The sequence below is a fragment of the Ictidomys tridecemlineatus genome, chromosome 3 (genome assembly GCF_052094955.1).
Source record: "Ictidomys tridecemlineatus isolate mIctTri1 chromosome 3, mIctTri1.hap1, whole genome shotgun sequence".
In the NCBI taxonomy this organism is placed as follows: domain Eukaryota; kingdom Metazoa; phylum Chordata; class Mammalia; order Rodentia; family Sciuridae; genus Ictidomys; species Ictidomys tridecemlineatus.
Genome location: NC_135479.1, coordinates 141,206,112 through 141,226,234, shown reverse-complemented (window position 1 = coordinate 141,226,234; position 20,123 = coordinate 141,206,112). Strand labels below are relative to the sequence as shown.

General features: G+C 40.6%; 1 protein-coding gene across 1 annotated transcript; it reads left to right on the top strand.

Annotated features, from left to right (window-relative positions):
• Positions 1-11,522: 11,522 nt before the first annotated feature.
• On the top strand, positions 11,523-14,486 carry Smco1 (single-pass membrane protein with coiled-coil domains 1). The gene is made up of 3 exons (XM_040270575.2): positions 11,523-11,653; positions 12,988-13,137; positions 13,568-14,486. Exons 1-3 carry the CDS (start codon positions 11,523-11,525, stop codon positions 14,010-14,012), a joined length of 726 nt encoding a protein of 241 aa, XP_040126509.2. The 3' UTR covers positions 14,013-14,486.
• Positions 14,487-20,123: the final 5,637 nt, after the last annotated feature.

The following is a 20,123-nucleotide window of genomic DNA, read 5'->3' as shown; positions in this document are numbered from 1 at the left end:
GTAGAGTAGCCCAGGACACATTAATTAACAACTATAACTCTCTGTAGGAAGAGGCGATTCCTGGGACAGGTTACCTTAGCAACAGGTTGGAGCAGGGGCAGGTTCTTGATAAGGGTGGAGGAAAGGCTCTGAATGAATTAACATTTCAATCCCTCAGGGGACAGTCTCCAACTTACCAACTTGGACTCCCTCAAAATTGTCCTGACTCCATCTGACTTGATTTACCTATCTAGACTTGTTGGTAAAGATGGCACCTGGAGTGCTTCTCTTCCGGGAGCTCAGGTCCATGATGCACTGCATGGCATGCAAACCGTCACCTCTAATCCCTGAAGTGGCGCTAACTCTCGGCCAATGCAGAAGAGCCCACTCGCCTTGCTCCTCCTCATCTTGTGTTAAGCCCATAAATATCAATACCCTGTTCCCGTTCGCTCGCGCGCTCTCTCTCTCTCTCTCTCTCTCTCTCTCTCTCTCTCTCTCTCTCTCCCCCCCCTTACTCTCCCCCTCCCCCTCTCTTACTCTCTCCTCCTTCCCCCCCCTCCCTCTCCCTCTCTCCCTCCCTCTCCCTCTCCCTCTCCCTCTCCAAAAGGTAAATGGTTGTTTTGGCTTGTTGAGTTTATGGAGTTTTTCCATCATCCTTTACAAGACTGACTGCCTAATTCTAACTTCAGTGTCACAAAAAAACCCTCATAAGGGTAATTTTTGTTCAGGCTCAAACTTACTCAGTTGGAGTATTGTGTTAGGTCAGTGGTGGCGACTTAGTGGCAACTTAGAACAAAGCAGCCCGCACCAGAAAAGAACATCAATCAGATGCAGGCAGAAACGCCTGTCAATCAGCAGGACCCTCTGGCCAATCCTGGAGTTCAGCCAACTCCCTTGACCAACTCCAAGGGGGCAAGGGACCCTAGAAACACCTTTTCCTGTCCCAAACCCTTCCCTTCCTGCTGTAAGCCCCATAAAAATCCAGTCCGCTGGAGTTTCCACGCCATTTCTCCTCAGACCCTTCCCCTGTCCCCTCTGTGGGTCTGATGGAATTCTGCCCAGGAGTGATATCTCAATAAAGCCTCCCCCGTCTGATCTGACATCTTGGTGCCGAAACCCGGGAAGGGATCTTTGGGCTTCTCCCTTAGGGGATTGAAGCCCATCCCTTCCCCTTGAAATGAACTGGGAAATTTCTAAGCGGCTCTTTCACTCTCCCTTCATCTAGCTGACAGGATTGTGGTAAGTTCCCATTTCCCCTGACCTTCCAGACCCTTTCTTTCTGTCTGTCCTTGGGGTCTATCCATAAGTCACAGGTGTGCCATAGGCCCCACCCATTCTGTTCAGGGCTCCAGGGACTGTGGAGACGTCCTAGTCCTCCTGAGAGCCCCCCCCCCCGCCAACCAGGTTGGCTAACTGCTGGGGCCCACAGAGGCTGTAGGGACGCCTCAACCTCCTCCCTGGCCTGTATCTGTGCAGAAAGAATTTGGGATGCCTTTTTCTGCTCCCACTCACCCCCGAGGGTACCAGAAGGTCATGGGAAACACTAAATCCTCTTTGGATCCCACAACCTCTTTGGACTGTTTATATTCAAATTTTGCCAAATTAGGACTTGCCCAAGATCTGCTCCGTAAATGCCTGGTCTTTTATTCTACTGTGGCCTGGCTCCAATATGAATTGGACAATGGGTCAAGATGGCCCCCAGAGGGAACGTTTGACTTTCAAGTTGTTACCGCTGTTGACCGGTGACGAGTTCTTGCTCCCCCTATGTTGAAGAATAACACCAAAGAAGCACGCCGAGGCAAGGTCAGAGTAGAAATTAGAAATTTATTAAAGGACAGAAGAAAAAGACTTCTTCCAGAGGAAGAAGGGGACCCAAAAGGTGGAATTCATGGAAGTGCAGTTGTTTCCCCTTTTTATAGTTCTTTCAGTGATGGAATGTAGGTTGGAAGGCCCCAGGGGTGGGACACAGGTGGGCCAAAGAAGTAGTCTGAGCAGGAAGGACTTCATTATCACTTCTTTGTGATGGGCTATCTCCAAATCTGTCGGGGGCTGTATCCAGGGCTTCATTAACATTTCTTTGGGATGGGCTGTCTTCAAATCTGTTGGGGGCTGTTCATTAATACTTCCAGGTGGACTTTGGCCTAGGGCCTTTTCGGAACTTCATTAACATTCCATGAGTTGTCCTGTTTTCCCTGAGTCATTCCCAGCATGGCCTCCATTTTAGATTTCACTCGATATTAGACCCGATTTACCTAACTACACTGACTACCTAAATCTGGCTTCAAAGTCCTCACGGATTTAGATAACTTTTGCCACCTGATGGGGAAATGGGTACAAATTCCTTATGTTCAGGCTTTTGGGGATCTCTGCTCCCGTCCTTCTCTCTGTTCTATCTGTCCTACTGCTCAAGTTTTTCTTGCTAAAAAAAATCCTAAAACTCTCTCATTGTTCTACATTCTCAGAACCTGAATTACTCTCAGCTCCACCTTCTCTTATCCCCCATCCCTATCCACACCAATCTGCTGCCGCAGCCCCTCCCACACCTCCACCACTCTCCTTCCTCTCCTGCTACTTTGATTTCTCCACTCACCTCTTCCATTGATACCACACTTCCCCCTCCCCCTCCACCCCTCTCCTCTTCCTCCTCTCCTACAGCCATGATCACTTCCACCCACTCACCCCTCTCCCATCAGTGCCCACACCCGGTCCCACTGATCCCTCTTATCAGATAACCCACAGTTCCTTTGTCTTCTCAGGGAAGTAGCTGGTGCTGAAGGGATACCCTGAATGCATGTCTCATTTTCGCTTCAAGATCTTTCCCAGATTGAAAAATGACTTGGGTCCTTCTCTGCTGACTCTTCTGCTTATATTAAGGAATTCTGATCTCTCTCCCAGACCTATGATCTTACCTGCATGACGTCTATGTTGTACTGTCCTCTACTCTGACCCCAGCTGAGCGAGCCCCACATTCAGCAGGCTGTTCGAGATCATGCTGACCAAATTCATTAACAGATATGACTCTTCCCACAGGTGAAGCAGCTGTTCCCCTAACTGAACCTAACTGGGACTATCAAGATGGCCACCAACGACCTAACATATTGTTGTAACAGTGCTCCACTTTATGCTTTGAATATAGCCCTTGCTGCTCTGCCAATGTGGTTTGCTTTTAAAATGGACACATTTCTTTCTCTTCTTCTCTTCCAAATCCCCCCCTACTCCCTAATACATTAGGGGAAACAGGATTACCTTTCTTCCCCATGCTAGGCAGAGTTATCTGTCCTTGAGCACACACCATCATTGGAATGAAATTATTCAAACTTGAAGATGGCACTGGAAGATCTCAGTGTAAAGGTAAAATTTCTAAGCTGACTCTAAGCTGCAAGAGTCTGAGTTAAAGTGTAAAAGACTGGGGATTGTAAGGTTTCTAAATTGAAAGGCTTGGGCCAGGTATTGTTAAAATTCCTCTGCTACCCCCAGAACCTGTAATCTCTGAAGCTGTTAGAACAATGCCTGAACTGCCCAGTAAATATTTCCATTGATTCCCTGGTTGTTTATTAGCTAAGGGCTCCAAATAGCTCAGACGTAAGCATCCAGGCCACAAAACCAATCAGTTTAAATGTGTACCCCACTCAGGGGTGACCAATCACCTCTGCCCAGACTGTTCCCGCCAATAGATGTACTAATCATGGCTCAGGGTTGTTGTTCAATTTTCCCGCGCCTCAAGATGATTTGTTCTGATGTATGCAAAGCCCCCCACCCTCTCCAAAAAGTGTACTTAAGCTCTGCTTGACCTCTGCTCTGGGCTCTGGGCTGCTCTCCCTTCCTGAGTGAGCCTTGAGCCCCAGCATGCTGGTTCAATAAAACTTCCCCCTGCAATTGCATGAAGCTGGTCTCTTGTGTGGTCTCTCCCTTCGATGCTCTGCTGGACCCTTACATCAGAAATGACTTAACTCCCAAATTAACAAATGAATTACAACTCCTGACAGATGGGATGTAGCCTTTGAATCACTTCTTTAAAAGCCCCCTTTCTGGGGCTGGGGACGTGGCTCAAGCGGTAGTGCGCTCGCCTGGTATGCATGTGGCCTGTGTTCGATCCTCAGCACCACATACAAAGATATTGTGTCCGCCAATAACTAAAAAATAAATATTAAAAAAAATTCTCTCTCAAAAAAAGCTCCCTTTCTCAATTCCCCCCCACCAAAAAAAAAAAAAGCCCCAATGCCCCCTGATGAGCAGAATCACAGCCTCTAGGACAGGAGTCCCCTGTTCTCCTTTACTAGCAAAGCAATAAAACTTTTTCCTTTTTCTCAAAACCATATCATTATTGGATTGGCACAAGGACAGATTTTTGTAAGTTAGTAGTATTATTACCATTATCATTACTATTGAGTTGTTTTGAGTTCCATACATATTCTGGCTATCAAACTCTTGTCAAATATATGGTTTGCAAATATGTTCTTTCATTCTGTAGGTTGCTTCTCCACTCTCTTGTTGCCTAAGCTTTTTTTTTTTTTTTTTTTTTTTTTCCTTAGGTTCTCACTAAGTTGCTTAGGGCCTCACCAAATTCCTGAGGCTGGTCTTGAGCCTGCAATCTTCCTGCCTCAGCCTCCTGAGCAAGTGGGATTACAGATATGTGCCACCATGGCTGGCAAGCTTTTTGGTATCATGTAATCCTGCTATGGTTTAGATGTGAGGTGTCCTCCAAAACCTCACATGTGAAACAATGCAAGAAGATTTAGCTGGGTTCAGTGGCGCATACCTGAAATCCCAGCTGAGGCTGGAGGATTTCAAGTTTGAGACCAGCCTCAGCAATTTAGCAAGGCCCTAAACCATTTAGTGAGATCCCCCCTCAAAATTAAAAATAAAAGGGCTGAGGATGTGACTCAGTGGTAAAGTATTTCTGGGTTCAATCCTCATACCAAAACAACAACAAAAAGGTTTAGAGGTGAAGTTATTGGGTTATAAGAGAGTCTCAACCCAGATCAGTTAATTAACCCCTATAGGGATTAGCTGAGTGCTAATTGAAGGAAGGTGGGGTGTGACTGGAGGAGGTAGGTGGTTGGGATGTACCTTTGAAGTATACATTTTGTCCCTGGTGAGTGGTGTGTGTGTGTGTGTACTTCCTTTTTTTTTTTTTTAACTGTGGTCTTTTTATTTTTTTATTGGTTGTTCAAAACATTACAAAGCTCTTGACATATCATATTTCATACATTAGATTCAAGTGGGTTATGAACTCCTATTTTTACCCCATATACAGATTGCAGAATCACATCAGTTACATATCCACATTTTTACATAATGCTCTATTAGTAACTGTTGTATTCTGCTACCTTTCCTATCCTCTACTATCCCCCCTCCCCTCCCCTCCCATCTTCTCTCTCTACCCCATCTACTGTAATTCATTTCTCTCCTTGTTTATTTTCCCATTCCCCTCACAACCTCTTATATGTAATTTTGTATTATAATGAGGGTCTCCCTCCATTTCCATGCAATTTCCCTTTTCTCTCCCTTTCCCTCTCACCTTATGTCTCTGTTTAATGTTAATCTTCCTGCTCTTCCTCTCTGCTCTGTTCTTAATTGCTCTCATTATATCAAAGAAGACATTTGGTATTTGTTTTTTAGGGATTGGCTAGCTTCACTAAGCCTAATCTGCTCTAGTGCCATCCATTTCCCTGCAAATTCCATGATTTTGTCATTTTTTAGTGCTGCATAATACTCCATGGTGTATAAATGCCACATTTTTTTAATCCATTCATCTATTGAAGGGCATCTGGGTTGGTTCCACAGTCTAGCTATTGTGGATTGTGCTGCTATGAACATCGATGTGGCAGTGTCTACTTCCTAATCATCATGTGCTGAGCTGCTTTCCTCTGCCACACAGTTTCACCATGATATTCTGCCTCATCCCAGGCCCCAAGGAATGGAGTCAGCCATCTGTGGGCTGAGACATCTGAAAGTGTGAGCCCCCAGATAAATAAACTTTTCCTTCTAAAATTGTTCTTGTCAGGTATTTTGGTCACAGTGAAGCCAGATTTAAAGATAGATAGTCAGTGTAGTTAGATAAATCAGGTCTAATATCCAGTAAAATCGAAAATGAAGGCCATATTGAGAATGGAGTCTGGGAAAAGCAGAACAACACTTGGAATGTTAATGTCCCCAAGGCCCAGAACCCATCCCAAAGAAAAGTTAAAGAAACAGCTCCTAGCAAACAAGGAGATGCTAATCCAAAAGTCCTTTCTGCCCAGATTACTCCTTTGTCCCACCTATGCCCCACCCTTTGGGCCATCCCACCTACATTCCATCACTGTAAGATAACAGAACAAAGGACCAGAATGGGGGGGAAAGCTGGATGAAGACTTTAGCTATAAAAGAGGGAAGACCTCCCCCCCTTCCATGGATTCCACCTCTTGGGTCCCCTTTTTCCTCCGGGGAGGGGAGAAGTCTTTTCTGCTGTCCTTTAATAAAGCTTCTACTTTCCACTCTAAACTTGCCTCTGCATGCTTCTCTCATGTTATACTTCAACATTGGGGAAGAAAGGACTAATAAAACAAAGGTAACAACAGTAGTGAAAAAGCTGCCTAAAACAAGTCCCTATCTACTCTTTTTTAAACCTTATTTCCTGCCTTCTTATTAGTATGCTCCCTGGGGAAGAGAATTTTGCCTCATTCATCATTTTGTTCCTAGTGCTTGGAATAGTGTTATTCATTCATTTCTAGGTTTTATCCATTCAATTAATATTTATGATGTTCAATAGATACGGAATAAATTAACATTATTTAATAAATGAGCACATATATGACTTGGCTCTTATCAGTTTAAATGTTGTTATATTCTTGAGCTCACAAGAATCCTTTTCAACGCATACCCATTTGTTATGCTCGAATTCGGGACCCCCAAAAGTCCACCAGAGACCAAGATCGATGTAAACAGCAAAGAGGTGTTTATTGCAAGCTAGCTTGGTCCTCTGTGCGCGCACACACACAGCAACTGGTGACGCTGAGAGGCCCCAAGCCCAGGGTTTGCAGCGATTTTATACATTCTTTGGAGAAGGCAGGGACCCCCACATACATCATAGCATCTCTTAGCAAATCATCACACACTGCGGGAAAAATCAAACAACAACTCTAAAATATGATTAGCACATTCACAGGCTGGAAAAAGTTGAGTAGGAGTGATTGGTTAGTACAAGAGGGGGATTCATTTGAACCGATTGGTTTAAGCCAAGAGGGGTGTTCCTGCTGAACTACATGGTTTCCCAACAGGTTATCAACCACCATAAACTACTGGGAGGGTCATCTGGCATCCCAGGTATTTCCCTGTCTCATGCTGATTGGTGGCTGCTGGGGGGTGCTAGGGATCCCCACCTAGCCTGACTGAGTCAGGGACACCTGGCCCAGCAGATCTCTTTTCTGTTATTTGTAGATAAACAACGTAGCAGGGTGGGAATGTGCCTAGGAGTGCTCTGTGGGTCTTTCCAAGGACAAAGGTCATGCCCTTTCATTGGACAGGCTTTGCCTGAAGTAGAGGCTGGTTTTTCACATTCACAGTTAGTTACCTGAACACATAGTTTACCTTGCCACCTCTGTTAATTTTTTCATACAATTTCTCCAGCTTAAATACCTTTCACACTCTTCCCAACCAAGGAACTACATTTTCCTTTAGGACAAAGCCAAGTCCCACCTTCAGTGTAAGCATTTCCCTATTTTGATCAAAAATTTCAATGTCCTACTGTCTCATCTTCAAAGTTATGGTTTGTACCTTCCTAGCACATAACATTTTAATGAACCCAGCCTAATTCCATTTTATGATTGGGAGCCATCTAGTCACAAAGTCATGAAAAGTTAATTTCTGTTTTACTATAAATTGCTGCAATATCTAAACTTGCTTGGAATGCCTGCCCATTCCTTGAACTCACCCATGCCTGGCTTTCCCTGACCAGATAACAACCCTCTGAAACTTCAGCGGTGCCTCATAAATTCTAATGTTGGGATCTAAATTTATTCTCTACCTTGAAATATTAAGCCATGTAGATCATTAACCTATTATCTGCCTTTGTATTATACTTGTCAAAAATCCTGTTAACTGTAAGTTCACAAGACACCCTACTTTGCAACTTTTTATGCTATAATGAAAGGGTAAAGTTTCTAAGCTGGAAAGCTTGAATGTAAAAGATTAGGTATTATTAAATTCCTCGGTTACACCCAGATTCCTGAGATAACTAGTTAAGACAACGCCCTACTGGCCATTTAGCCTAGGGGCCCTGTGCAGTTCATCACAGGGCCCGAACCAATCAGTTTGAATCACCCCCGCCCGACCTGTTCCCGCCAATGAATGTGCTAATCACGTCTCAGAGCTGTTGTTCAATTTTCCCACGCCTCATGATGATTTGTTCTGATGTATGCAAAGCCCACCGCCCTCTCCAGAAAGTGTACTTAAGCTCTGCTTGACCTCTGCTCTGGGCTCTGGGCTGCTCTCCCTTCTTGAGTGAGCACGAAGCCCCAGTGCACTGGAACGGATCCCCAAAAAATCCCCTTTTGCCAATTGTATGGAGCCAGTCTCTTGTGTGGTCTCTTTCTTCTATGCTCCGCTGGACCCTAACAATAAAACTATGCCCCTAGAGAGCTGGGGTACTGTTCTCTGGCCCAGGGGTTTCAGGAGAGACAGTCCTGGCCATAATTACAAGCTTAATATTTATTTATTTATTTATTTTTTAGTTCTCGGCGGACACAACATCTTTGTATGTGGTGCTGAGGAGCAAACCTGGGCCCAACGCATGCCAAGCGAGCGCGCTACCGCTTGAGCCACATCCCCAGCCCACAAGCTTGCTTAAATTTTATTTAAAATTAGAGTCGGTGGTCTTTTCTTTGTGTCGTGGTTTAACAACTTTATATATTTTCTCTTTTTAAGTATGTATTCTATTTTCCTAATTTATTTCAAGTTCCATAAAAATGGGAATCCTAGTTTCATTTTTGTTCCATTTTGTTTCTGTATTGCCCAAGCATTGAACTCCAGAATGCCAATGATTCTCCTGCCCCAGCCTTTAAGAGTAGCTGGGACTACAGGTTCAAACCAACTTGCCCAGCAGGAATCCTGCTTTATGTACCCAATCCTGTTTTTTTTTTTTTTGGTAATCAATTCCTAGTCTAATACTAGAAACTCTCAATAAATACCTATAGTTTCTAATGGTAGATTTTTACCTTTAAAAATCATAATCGTCATAAAAGATATGGGGTACTTTTTAAACTTATTTGGTTTGTAAGTTCCATAAAAATGGAAAGCTGTTAAAATATGGGTAACATTTCCATCAAATTTAATACTAGCATATATATTTAATTTTATGTGAATATATATATATTCACATAAAATATATATATAATATAAATATCTCTCTATATATATAATAAATATATATATATTCACATAAATATATATATATATATATAGAGAGAGAGAGAGAGAATTATAATTAAAATTGTAATTCTAATTGTATAAGGTTGTGGGTCTATGTTGATACTCTATGGGTCAGTTTTCAAAGGCAAATGTTATAGTGCATTCTAGGACACCTGTGTCCACAAGATCAGTTCTTTGAAACTATATTTGGAACAAGCTATTAAAAGCTCTTGTACTCAGTGACCTTTAGGCAGAATTTAGATTGAATGCTCACATTGCTGCTGCCTGTTGCTGAGTGGAAAAACAAGCAGAAAACCCTGGATTCAAACATCTTTTGGGTTTTGTTTTGCTTTATTTTGTTTCTTTTCATTTTGCCTTAAGAAGATGAACAATGAAACCACAACCTTGGTATCCTTGAAGGAGGCAATGAAAAGGTTGCTAAGGGGTCCCTGGGGGCAATAAGCATGTGTCTGAAATTCTGGGAAGATGGGGAAGCAAAGAATAAAGAGTAGAAATAAGAAAAGAACTACAGACATGCTAATTAGAATTTTCTGTTAAAATGGTTTAAGTCTTCCAAGTTCAAAAAAAAGCATGTAGATTAAACTGTGTGCAGTGGCACATGCCTGTAATCCCAGCAGTTTTGGAGGCTGAGGCAGGAAAGATTGTGAGTTAAAAACCAGCCTCAGCAAAAAGCGAGGTGCTAAGCAACTCAGTGAGACCCTGTCTCTAAATAATATATTTTTTAAAAAGGCTGGGGATGTGACTCAGTAGTCAAATGCCCCAGAGTTCAATCCAGGTACCAACTCCCAAAATGTAAAAATCTGCTGTAATGCCATTCAATTCATATATATACTAAATGCTAAATTTACAATAATCCAAACTGAGAGACTTGAGCATGTCTCTTGTTTCCTTGTTGGTCAGCCTTCAATAAAATCTTTTTGCTTTTGTTTAAAAAAAAAAAGTGTAAAATGTGGTTTCTGCCCTCAAGGAGCATACAGCACAGCTAATGGTGGTTTCTAAAGAGTTAATGGAACACAAGGGCAGAAAGCTCAATTTTGCCTTGGACATTAGGAAAAGGACTCTTTCTATAGAAACATTTGAGCAATGAGAGTGAAGTTTATGAGAAATGAAAATGTGGGAAGGAATCTAGACTGAGGAAACAGTACAGGAAAGCCATATGTAAGTTTGGAATTACATATTAGTGACTAAAATGTGTAAGAGGACAGGCAGAAGATGAAGGAAAGGGAATGGGCTTCATGTTTCCTGCTGAGGAGATGCCATTTGGGATCGAAAGTTATTGGGCAAATCAGGGTGGCATAAAAGGTATATCATCTGTTGGGTTACATAATCAGACTGTATTTTTTAATATATACTTTTCTTTAGTTGTGGATGAACACAATGACTTTATTTACTTATTTTTATGTGATGCTGAGGATTGAACCCAGAGCCTCACACATGCTAGGCAAGTGCTCTACTACTGAGCCACAACTCCAGCCCAATTAGATTGTATTTTAAAAACTATGTCTGGAGGATGGATTGGACATGGAAGCAAGTTTCTTGGTTACAGAGGATGAGCTGGCTTAGATCTTGGGATGCAGAGGAGAGGATAGATTAAAGAGACATTAATTGGAGGATGAGAGAAAACAGGGTTGAGAATTATTCTAGATTTTTAGTTCAAGTAATTGGATAAATTGGTAAGGTCATTAACAGAGCTAGGGAATTGTAGTGTAAAAGCAGATTGCACTCAGGTTTGCATGTTGTTTAATAATTATTTAGAATGGTCCAGGAATGCCTTTTTGGCGGGAGGATTAAAAAAATGTTGCAATTATAAACTTATATACAGATTGACAAGCTAGAATTTATTCCTAGAGTTTAAGCTAGAGATGAGCTATATAGCAATATAGTCTCAAAGATCTAAAAGTTAATACAAACAGTGTGCCAGGTGACATGGTTTTTTACTTGTAGACAGAGACTGTTGCCCTATTAGATTATGCAGGTTTGTATACCTATGAAATGCACATTTCATATTCCATCTTATCTGTGTTAATAGAATCTGAAGCAGTGAGAAAATCCCTCCATAATAATTTCTGAAGATGGAAGGGGTGTTAGTAGATTCAGCTCAGGACCGTTGAGTTTGACATTTCCAGGTAGAAATGTGCAAAACAGATGAAAATACAGATCTAGAGCCTAGGAGCAAGGTGGTACCTGAAGCTGAATTAGCCTTTGGAGAAGCTAAGGATCAAAAGAAGATCATCAAGGATAGAGCAACCACAAAGGTATTCAGGTCACTGGGGAAATGACTTGTATTCTTATGCGTCATTTATTTTATGAAAGATAAGTGGGTGGCTTCAGGAAAGTGAGTTTTGTTTCTCCAATTTTTTTTTTTTTTTTGTGTGTGTGTGGTTCAGTTAGATATAATTCTGCTGCCATAGTGCCCTCTGGTGATCAGGGCTATTCAAAGCTACTCAGATCCCTATGTTGGGTTACAAGGGTCAGCCTCTTCTTCACATCACAAATGTCAATCACGTAACATACAAATATTTTATTACTTCTAGGTAAGACCTCTTTTAGGTATTGGAGGACAGGCATAAAGATATCTAAGAAATGGTCTCTGATTTTCTTCCTCTAAGAACTTAGTTTATAAAAAGCTAACTCTAAAAATGAAGTAGGGGTAAAGAGGGATAGGTAATGGAGATCATTCCTATAAGAGAGAAGCAGGAGGTAAGAAGATCTCCAGGTCCAAAGGAAATCAAGAAGGTGGTGGAGGGGCTGGGGTTGTGGCTCAAAGGTAGAGTGCTTGCCCAGCAAGATGTAAAGCACTGGGTTTGATCTCAGCACCACATATAAATAAGTTAATAAAATAAAGGTCCATCAACAACCAACAAAAATATTTTTAAAAATAATCAAAAACAAGAAGGTGGTGAAATTTGAACCTTGAAGGACAGAAGGATTTGTACAGTCATGATAGGGTAGAGAAAGCCATATAATTATACAGTGGTCCCAGTATTAGCTAGTTACATGACATTAAATCTCAATCTTTTTAAGACTCAATTTCTTTATCTATAAAATAGTAAAAATGACTGTTTTAATTCTTATGGTTGTGAGAATTGAAGTCATGCTTGTATAAAATACTCAAAGTATAAAATATAAAGATCAGACATGACAGATAATTCAAGTAATTAGATAATTAAAAAGTGTGAAGTAAGGAAAGAACAAATATGAATGCTAGAGGAAATGGCAAATGGAAACATCTGTTCATGATTTTATTTATTTATTTAACATTTTTTATTGATACATTATAATTATACATATAGTAGGCTTCCTTTTATACATTCATACATGTACATAAAATAATTTGATCAATTTAATTTCCCAGTACCATGTGTTCATAATTTTAAATTTAAATATTTATCCAGGGGTTGGAGGTATAGCTCTGTGGTAGATATCTCCTTGCCTAGTTCACACAAGGCTCTGGGTTTGATACATAGCAACACACACACATGCACACACACACCAAATTTCATGGTGGTTGTACGTAATGCATTAGAACCTTAGGTTAAAGAAATGCCTTAGTTTTTTCCCCTGACCTAAACTAACTCTGATTCTTTTATCCTATAGAGTAGACCACAAACTCCAAGCTTTAGAAGCACAGTTCAAAGAACTGGACAATACCAAAGATAATCTGACACAGAAATTTGAACATCATAGCAAGACTTTGGCAAGCCAAGCAGCTCAAGATGAAATGTGGACAGCAGTTTTGGCACTGAAGTGAGTATTGATAGAAAAATCAGAGGAATTTTATGGTAAAAGCTTTTAGTTGTTATTTCAGAACTGAATTTAGTATGGTCCCAACTATGGATTATGAAGAAATTACATTTTCTTGTGTTTATTCATTGAAAAAAATCAATTTTAGCCCCTGTATTATATGCTAGGCCCTGTGGTACACATGTCGTCACAGTGCCTGTTACTTGCCAAAGTCTCACTAGCACAGAGATGGATAATAAAACTCCCTTGTCACTGAAGAACATACAGTAGGGTCGCCTGAGAACATAGCTATCTAGGTTAGTGCAGGGTCTAGTTCTAAAGTAAGTATTTTCTAAAATACAATAACTTCTACTGGATTTGTAATGATCAAATGCATTTTTATGTCTGTTAATAGTGTTCTGTTGCATAAGAAGTTCCCCATGTTTTTTCATAGGTTCACTTCAATTGAATTGAATATTTTATACAGCTACGTCATTGAAGTACTTATCAGCTTGCACACACGTGTACTTGAGAAACTACCAGACCTGGTAAGAGGTCTTCCCACCTTAGCCTCTGTCCTTAGACGAAAAGTTAGGAACAAGCGCATTAGAGTTGTGTGGGAGTCTGTTCTGGAAGAATGTGGGCTGCAAGAAGGAGATATCACAGCAGTTTGTACTTTCTTTATTGCACATGGTCACAAGGCAGATCATTATGCAGCTAAAGTACGACAGATGTACATCAGGGATATCACATTCATGATCACTAACATGGTAAAGAACCAGGCTCTGCAGGATGGTTTGCTGAGGGCTGTTCAGGTCATTGAGAAAGGAAAAGCAGAGAGGATTCCTGAAGAGCAAAAGTCACCCCTAAAAGAATTGATATCATCAGTCAAAAACTAACCTTCTGCCCCACGATCCTGATGTCATTTGTAGTAATTTATCTTGAAAATAGTAAAATGTATGTGTAATTTATTTACTGCAGATTTATTGTTATGGCAAAAAGTAAAAGCAGTATTAAAGAATTTGTAAGTGATACAATGAATATTTTCTATTTTGCTCTATAAAAGAATGAAGAAACTATTTGTTTAATGATAGAGAGTTATCACTATAATGTATTGTTGTTGTTAATTATATATTTATTGTTAAGTGGAAAAATATTATATAACATATAATATTGGCTTAGCTATAAAATTCTGCAGAGATTCATAAAATTCTGCAGAGATACATAAGAAATTATATTAGTTGTTGCAGGAAAGAAATTAAGACCTTAGAGGTCAAAAATATGAGGAAGTCATTTCACTGTTAATCCCTTTTGGACATTTTAAATTTTGAATTATTTGAATGTACTACTTATTAAAAGATGAATAAAAATAAAACACCTAAAATCTATATCATGAGATGCTGGCATATATGTGTTCTCTAGTATAGTATCATAGTTATTTATACTAAAAAGAGAATTAACTGATCATTTATTTATAATGGTTATTGAATACCAAATGCCATGTGCTAGGTGTTGTAATAGAAATATTTAAAAATGTGGACCCTGTTTACAAGGTGAGGATTAAGTACTGACACTTTATTTGGAAGCTACAAATTCAGGTGGTCAGAGTGAGGAGGCATGCTGAAAGAAAGTAGGGTAGAAAAGGATATGAAGTAATATACCTTGAAGATGAGCCATGAGAGACATAGCAGGTTGTTCAACAGGTACATCTATCGCTCTGTCTTTCTGTACCCACATACTGTTTGGGAAAATCAGGCCTTGGAAGGAAGAAGGAAAGCAAATTTGTCTGTTGTACTCACTGAGTCTAAACTGTTTTCAATTGCCCAAAGTTCCTCCATGGGGAGTTATATCCTTCACTTCAATATGCATTATCCATGCCCTCCTAGCAGCTATTAGAAGCCAACTCTACAAAACAAATAAAATAAAAAATTTTTTAAAAAAGAAGCCAACTCTTCATTGTTCAGAAGTCACAGGAGGAAGATGGGCATGAAGATGCATGCTTGTAATTCCAGTAACCCAGAAGTTGAGGCCAGCCTCAGCAATTTAGCAAGACCCTAAGCAATTTATGGAGAACTTGTTTCAAAATAAAAAATAAAAAGGCTGGGGATGTGGCTCTATGTCATACAAAAATATGTCTCAACTATGTGCTGGGAGTAAAACATGGAGCAAGCGAGTGGTGAGTGTTTGCCTCACATACGTGAGACATTGGGTTTGATCCTCAACACCACATAATAATAAATAAATAAAATAAAGGTATTGTGACCATCTACAACTAAAAAACATATTTAAAAAAACCCAGAACATGGAGCAAGTAAGGACTGACACAACTGGACAAAGTTAGACCTCGCCTTTTATTAACAGGCATCTAAAGCAACTGACTGGAATGAAGCTTCAGTATAAAGAAGGCAAATATATAGCATGCATGCATGCTGATGACTCCCTTCACCACCCACAATAGACATCACTAATCCATTATATAGTATGCTGTCTTGCTCAGCCAGATATTCCTTGGAATTGTACTTTACACATATTCCAGGCATCCACTGCCAACTGGTCAGTTGGCACATGGGATGAACCTACTGCCTTGGAATATACGCCCAAGTCTGTTTCCTATCTCTCTTTTCACAGTAAAATGCTTCAGGAATTCTTCATATGTGACTCTCTCTTTATAACAGCAAATAACATTACTAGTAACAGTTAACACATGAGCTTCCTATATATAAAATCACTTAGTCCTATGCTATTATTGGACCACAAGTTCCCAAAGTTCTGTACCAAGAACCCACAACTCCTTGTTTAGGCTCCACCTGGAAAACATTCCTTTTTTTTTTTTACCTTTATTTATATTTTTTAAATTTTAGTTGTAGATGGACACAATACCTTTATTTAATTTATTTATATGTGGTGCTGAGGCTCTAACCCAGTGCCTTACACATGCTAGGCAAGTACTCTGCCACTTGGCTATAACCCCAGCCCTAACCTTTATTTATTTATTCTTATGTGGTTTTGAGGATCGAGCCCAGGGCCTCACGCACACTAGGCGAGCATTCTACCGCTGAGCCACAACCCCAGGCCGTGGAAACCATTCCTTTACCCAACCTGAATGCCCTCAGCAAATCCAAATGGACTTAAAGACTGTTTCATGCACAGTGATTTCCTTTTCTCTTCCTATGACCTTGTTTATACACTCTTATTTATTATTTGCTTAACAAAACCAAACCTCAGGTCTGGCTTTTAAGTACTCTGGGGGAGGGAGATCACATTCTTTATGAATTTCCCATCATTTTCCTAGCCAAATTCTGTTTCATTTTTTTTTTTCATTGAAACCAATTCTGTAGAATCAGTTGTGGTTCAAAAAGTTAATGGCCTGGGTATGTAGTTCTGTGACAGAGTGCATGCTTAGCACGTGCAAGACCCTGGGTTTAATCCCTAATGCCACTATCACCACACACACACACAAAAAAAAAAAAAAAAAAAAAACAACAACAACAAAAACAAAAAAAACCCCACAAAGTTAATGCTGAAATGTAAAATAATATTTTTTTTTTAAAGAGAGAGTGAGAGAGGAGAGAGAGAGAATTTTTAATATTTATTTTTTAGTTCTCGGCGGACACAACATCTTTGTTTGTATGTGGTGCTGAGGATTGAACCCGGGCTGCACGCATGCCAAGCGAGCACGCTACCGCTTGAGCCACATCCCCAGCCCCTAAAATTATATTCTTGTTAACCTCCTTTCTAGAGCTTTGCTCTATATGAAAACCAAACAATAAAGTGGTGTACACTTTTTTTTTTCTTTTTGGTATTGAGAATTGAACCCACAGAGCATTTTACCACTGAGCTATATCTCTAGCCCTTTTTATTTTTTTGAGACAGGGTCTTGCTAAATTGCTTAGGGCCTCATTAAATTGCTAAGGTTAGCCTTGAACTTGTAATCCTCCTGCCTCAGCTTCCCAAGTCTATGGGATTACAGGAGTGGTGAAGGTGTTCCTGCACCTGCTGTCTGACAGGGTAACAGCATGGGGGATGCTTCGGCAAGGCAAGGCCAGGCCACACCATCTGGAATCTGGAACCATTAGGAATGTTAAGTGTTTTGTTGATGATACTCATGATATGGATAATAGGGCATACTCAATCAATAATAAAAGTACGTATTGCCTGAGATTGCAGGAAAATTCCCAGAATGAGACTAAGGATACAATTGAGACATGCCATGAGGCGCATTTCAGTGTCTCTCAGGATACAAACAATGGTGTTATTCCTCAAGCTTAAACAACAAGAAATATTTATTCCATGGATAACAATTCCATATTATTTATTTATAACAATTCCAAATATTTATTCCATGGATAACTAGTCCCCCCAACCCCATCCTGAAGCCACAAACTGTACAACAGCCTAGCTACAGAAAAACAATTGCTGTACCAACAGTACAAGGACCACCATATGTAGCTTATGGTATCCCCCCAAGGACAAGAGGCTAATAAAAATACATTCCCCAACCAATAGACCCTCCTTTGCCTTACACAGAAACTTATGATGAAAATGGAAAACACATAGTTAATATAAATGACAAATGGGTTGAGGTGCAGAGCCTGCCCTTTAGTTAAAAGATTACAAAGACCTAAGAATTGATGTGCTTTGAATAAGGATCAAGGAAGTTCTTTAAGAAAGCAGTTGAATAAGTCATTTGAAAAAAGGAAATTACCTTGGAAATTAAAATAGAATAATGTAAAATTAACAGATATATTTTAGAGACACTTCAGAGTAGTATGCTTTTAAATAATAGAATTTCACTACTTTAAGTGTGTTTTACTGGGATTTTAGTTTAGAAGTAAGAAAGCTTACCAATAATCATAAGCATGCTTTAAAGTTAAAGGTTAATGAAATAATTATAGGTATGCTTTAAAGTTAGAAGTGAACAATAGGTCAGGAGTCATGTAGTCTAGTTGCATTACCTAGCACCTAGTGATTGAGGTGAAAACATAAAACCTTAATCATGATTGGTTTAGGTTACAGAACAATATTTTGAACAATGTACTCAATATCTTAGGTAATCAATGTGTTATGCTCAAATTCGGGACCCCCAAAAGACTACCAGAGACCAAGATCGATGTAAACAGCAAAGAGGTGTTTATTTCGGTCCTCCGTGCGCGCACACACAGCAACTGGTGACGCTGAGAGGCCCCAAGCCCAGGGTTTCCAGCAGTTTTGTACATTCTTTGGAGAAGGCAGGGACCCCCACATACATCATAGCATCTCTTAGCAAATCATCACTCACCACGGGAAAATCAAACAACAACTCTAAAACATGATTAGCACATTCACTGGCGGGAACAAGTTGGGTAGGGGTGATTGGTTAGTACAAGAGGGGTATTCATTTGAACTGATTGGTTTAAGCCAAGAGGGGTGTTCGTGCTGAACTACATGGTTTCCCAACACCATAAACTGGCATCCCAGGTATTTCCCTGTCTCATGCTGATTGGTGGCTGCTAGGGGATTGCTATGGATTCCCACCTAGCCGAGTCAAGGACCCCTGGCCCAGCAGATCTCTCCTGTTATTTGTAGATAAACAACCTAGCAGGGTGGGAATGTGCCTAGGAGTGCTCTGTGGGTCTTTCCAAGGACAAAGGCCATGTTCCTTCCTTGGACAGGCTTTGCTCTGAGATTCAGGCTGGTTTTTCAAAGCTTGCAGTCCTCAAGGTTTTAGAAAGGAAGGCAATCCTAAAACAATCTATCTCTAGGCAGCGGACTTAAAGGGGCTGGTCTATAGAAGGAAGTATAAGTGCCTGTCAAGTTGTCTCAGGTCTACAGTTACTTTGACCATAAACTTCTCGGATAAGTGAACCTCTGGTAACAACTTTCTTAGGGATGCTTTCCTAATGTTTAATAAATAGAAGGCCGTTGGACTGAGTTCTTATACTATGCCTAACAGACCAAACCGAAATGGATTTACTCATGCCAAATTTCCAGGCCACGTAATCAAAACTAACCTTCCAAAATAAATCAGGTGAGATGAGACTGTGAATGTAGCTTAGTGGTAGAGTATTGGTCTAGCATGTACAAGGCCCAGGGTTTATCACCAAAACTGAAAGAGAGAGAGAGAGAGAGAAATGATAGCCAAATCCCCAAATAGGCCAGTTTTATCCAGTAAGATAAGGAAATCCTGTTTCAACTTTACAAGGAAAGAAATTTTGAAACCAACCATCAGTCTTTTTTTGTTGTTTCTACTTTCTTCATCCCTTTTCTGCCTATAAAGCCAATCTTTGCCCAGCTCATGGGAACCCAATAATAAAACCGAAAATAAAAGGTAATTTAAGAGCCAACATGGTGGCACAGGCCTGGAATCCCAGCCTTCAGGTGGGCTGAAACAAAGCCAGCCTCAGAAAGGGTGAGGCGCTAAACAACTGAGAACCTGTTTCTAAATAAAACAAAATAGGCTGGGATGTGCTTCAGTGGTCAAGTGCCGGGGTTCAATCCCTGGTATGGGGATGGTGATTGGGGGAGAGGAAAGAAAGTCAACGAAGATCTCTAAGCTGAATTTGTCGAAATTTTCTTTTGACACTAAGACCTTAATAGAAAAAGGCAACTTGAAGATTACTGAGGGAAAAATTAGAAAAATTATTGTTCCAGTCTTAGAGGTTTCCCTTTTCTACCTGTAATCTCAGTGATTTGGCAGGCTGAAGCAAGAGGATCAAGTTGCCAGCATTAGCAACTTAGGGAGACCCTAAGCAACTCGGCCAGACTCTTTTGTCTTCAAATAAAACATAAAAAAAGGGCTGAGGGGAGTGATGTGGCTTAGTAGGTAAGCCTTCGTGGGTTCAATCCCTGGTACCAAAAAAAACGGTTTCTGCAGCCTCTGAAGCCACCTTTCAAGGAAAGGCAGGAAATACCCAACTAGACCCCAGGAGCTGAGATCGCGGGAAGAGACGGGGGCGGAACCGCCTGGGCGGTGTCCGCAGGTCCCGGAAGTCCCGCCCAGCCGAACGTTAGAGGCTCTGCCCTAGGTCGGT

Excerpts from the sequence above, each read along its gene's own strand:
- Smco1 (XM_040270575.2), top strand. The coding sequence starts at position 11,523 with ATGTGCAAAACAGATGAAAATACAGATCTAGAGCCTAGGAGCAAGGTG. Across the intron at positions 11,654-12,987 it reads GCAACCACAAAGGTATTCAG|AGTAGACCACAAACTCCAAG; the intron begins GTCACTGGGGAA and ends TTTATCCTATAG. Across the intron at positions 13,138-13,567 it reads ACAGCAGTTTTGGCACTGAA|GTTCACTTCAATTGAATTGA; the intron begins GTGAGTATTGAT and ends GTTTTTTCATAG.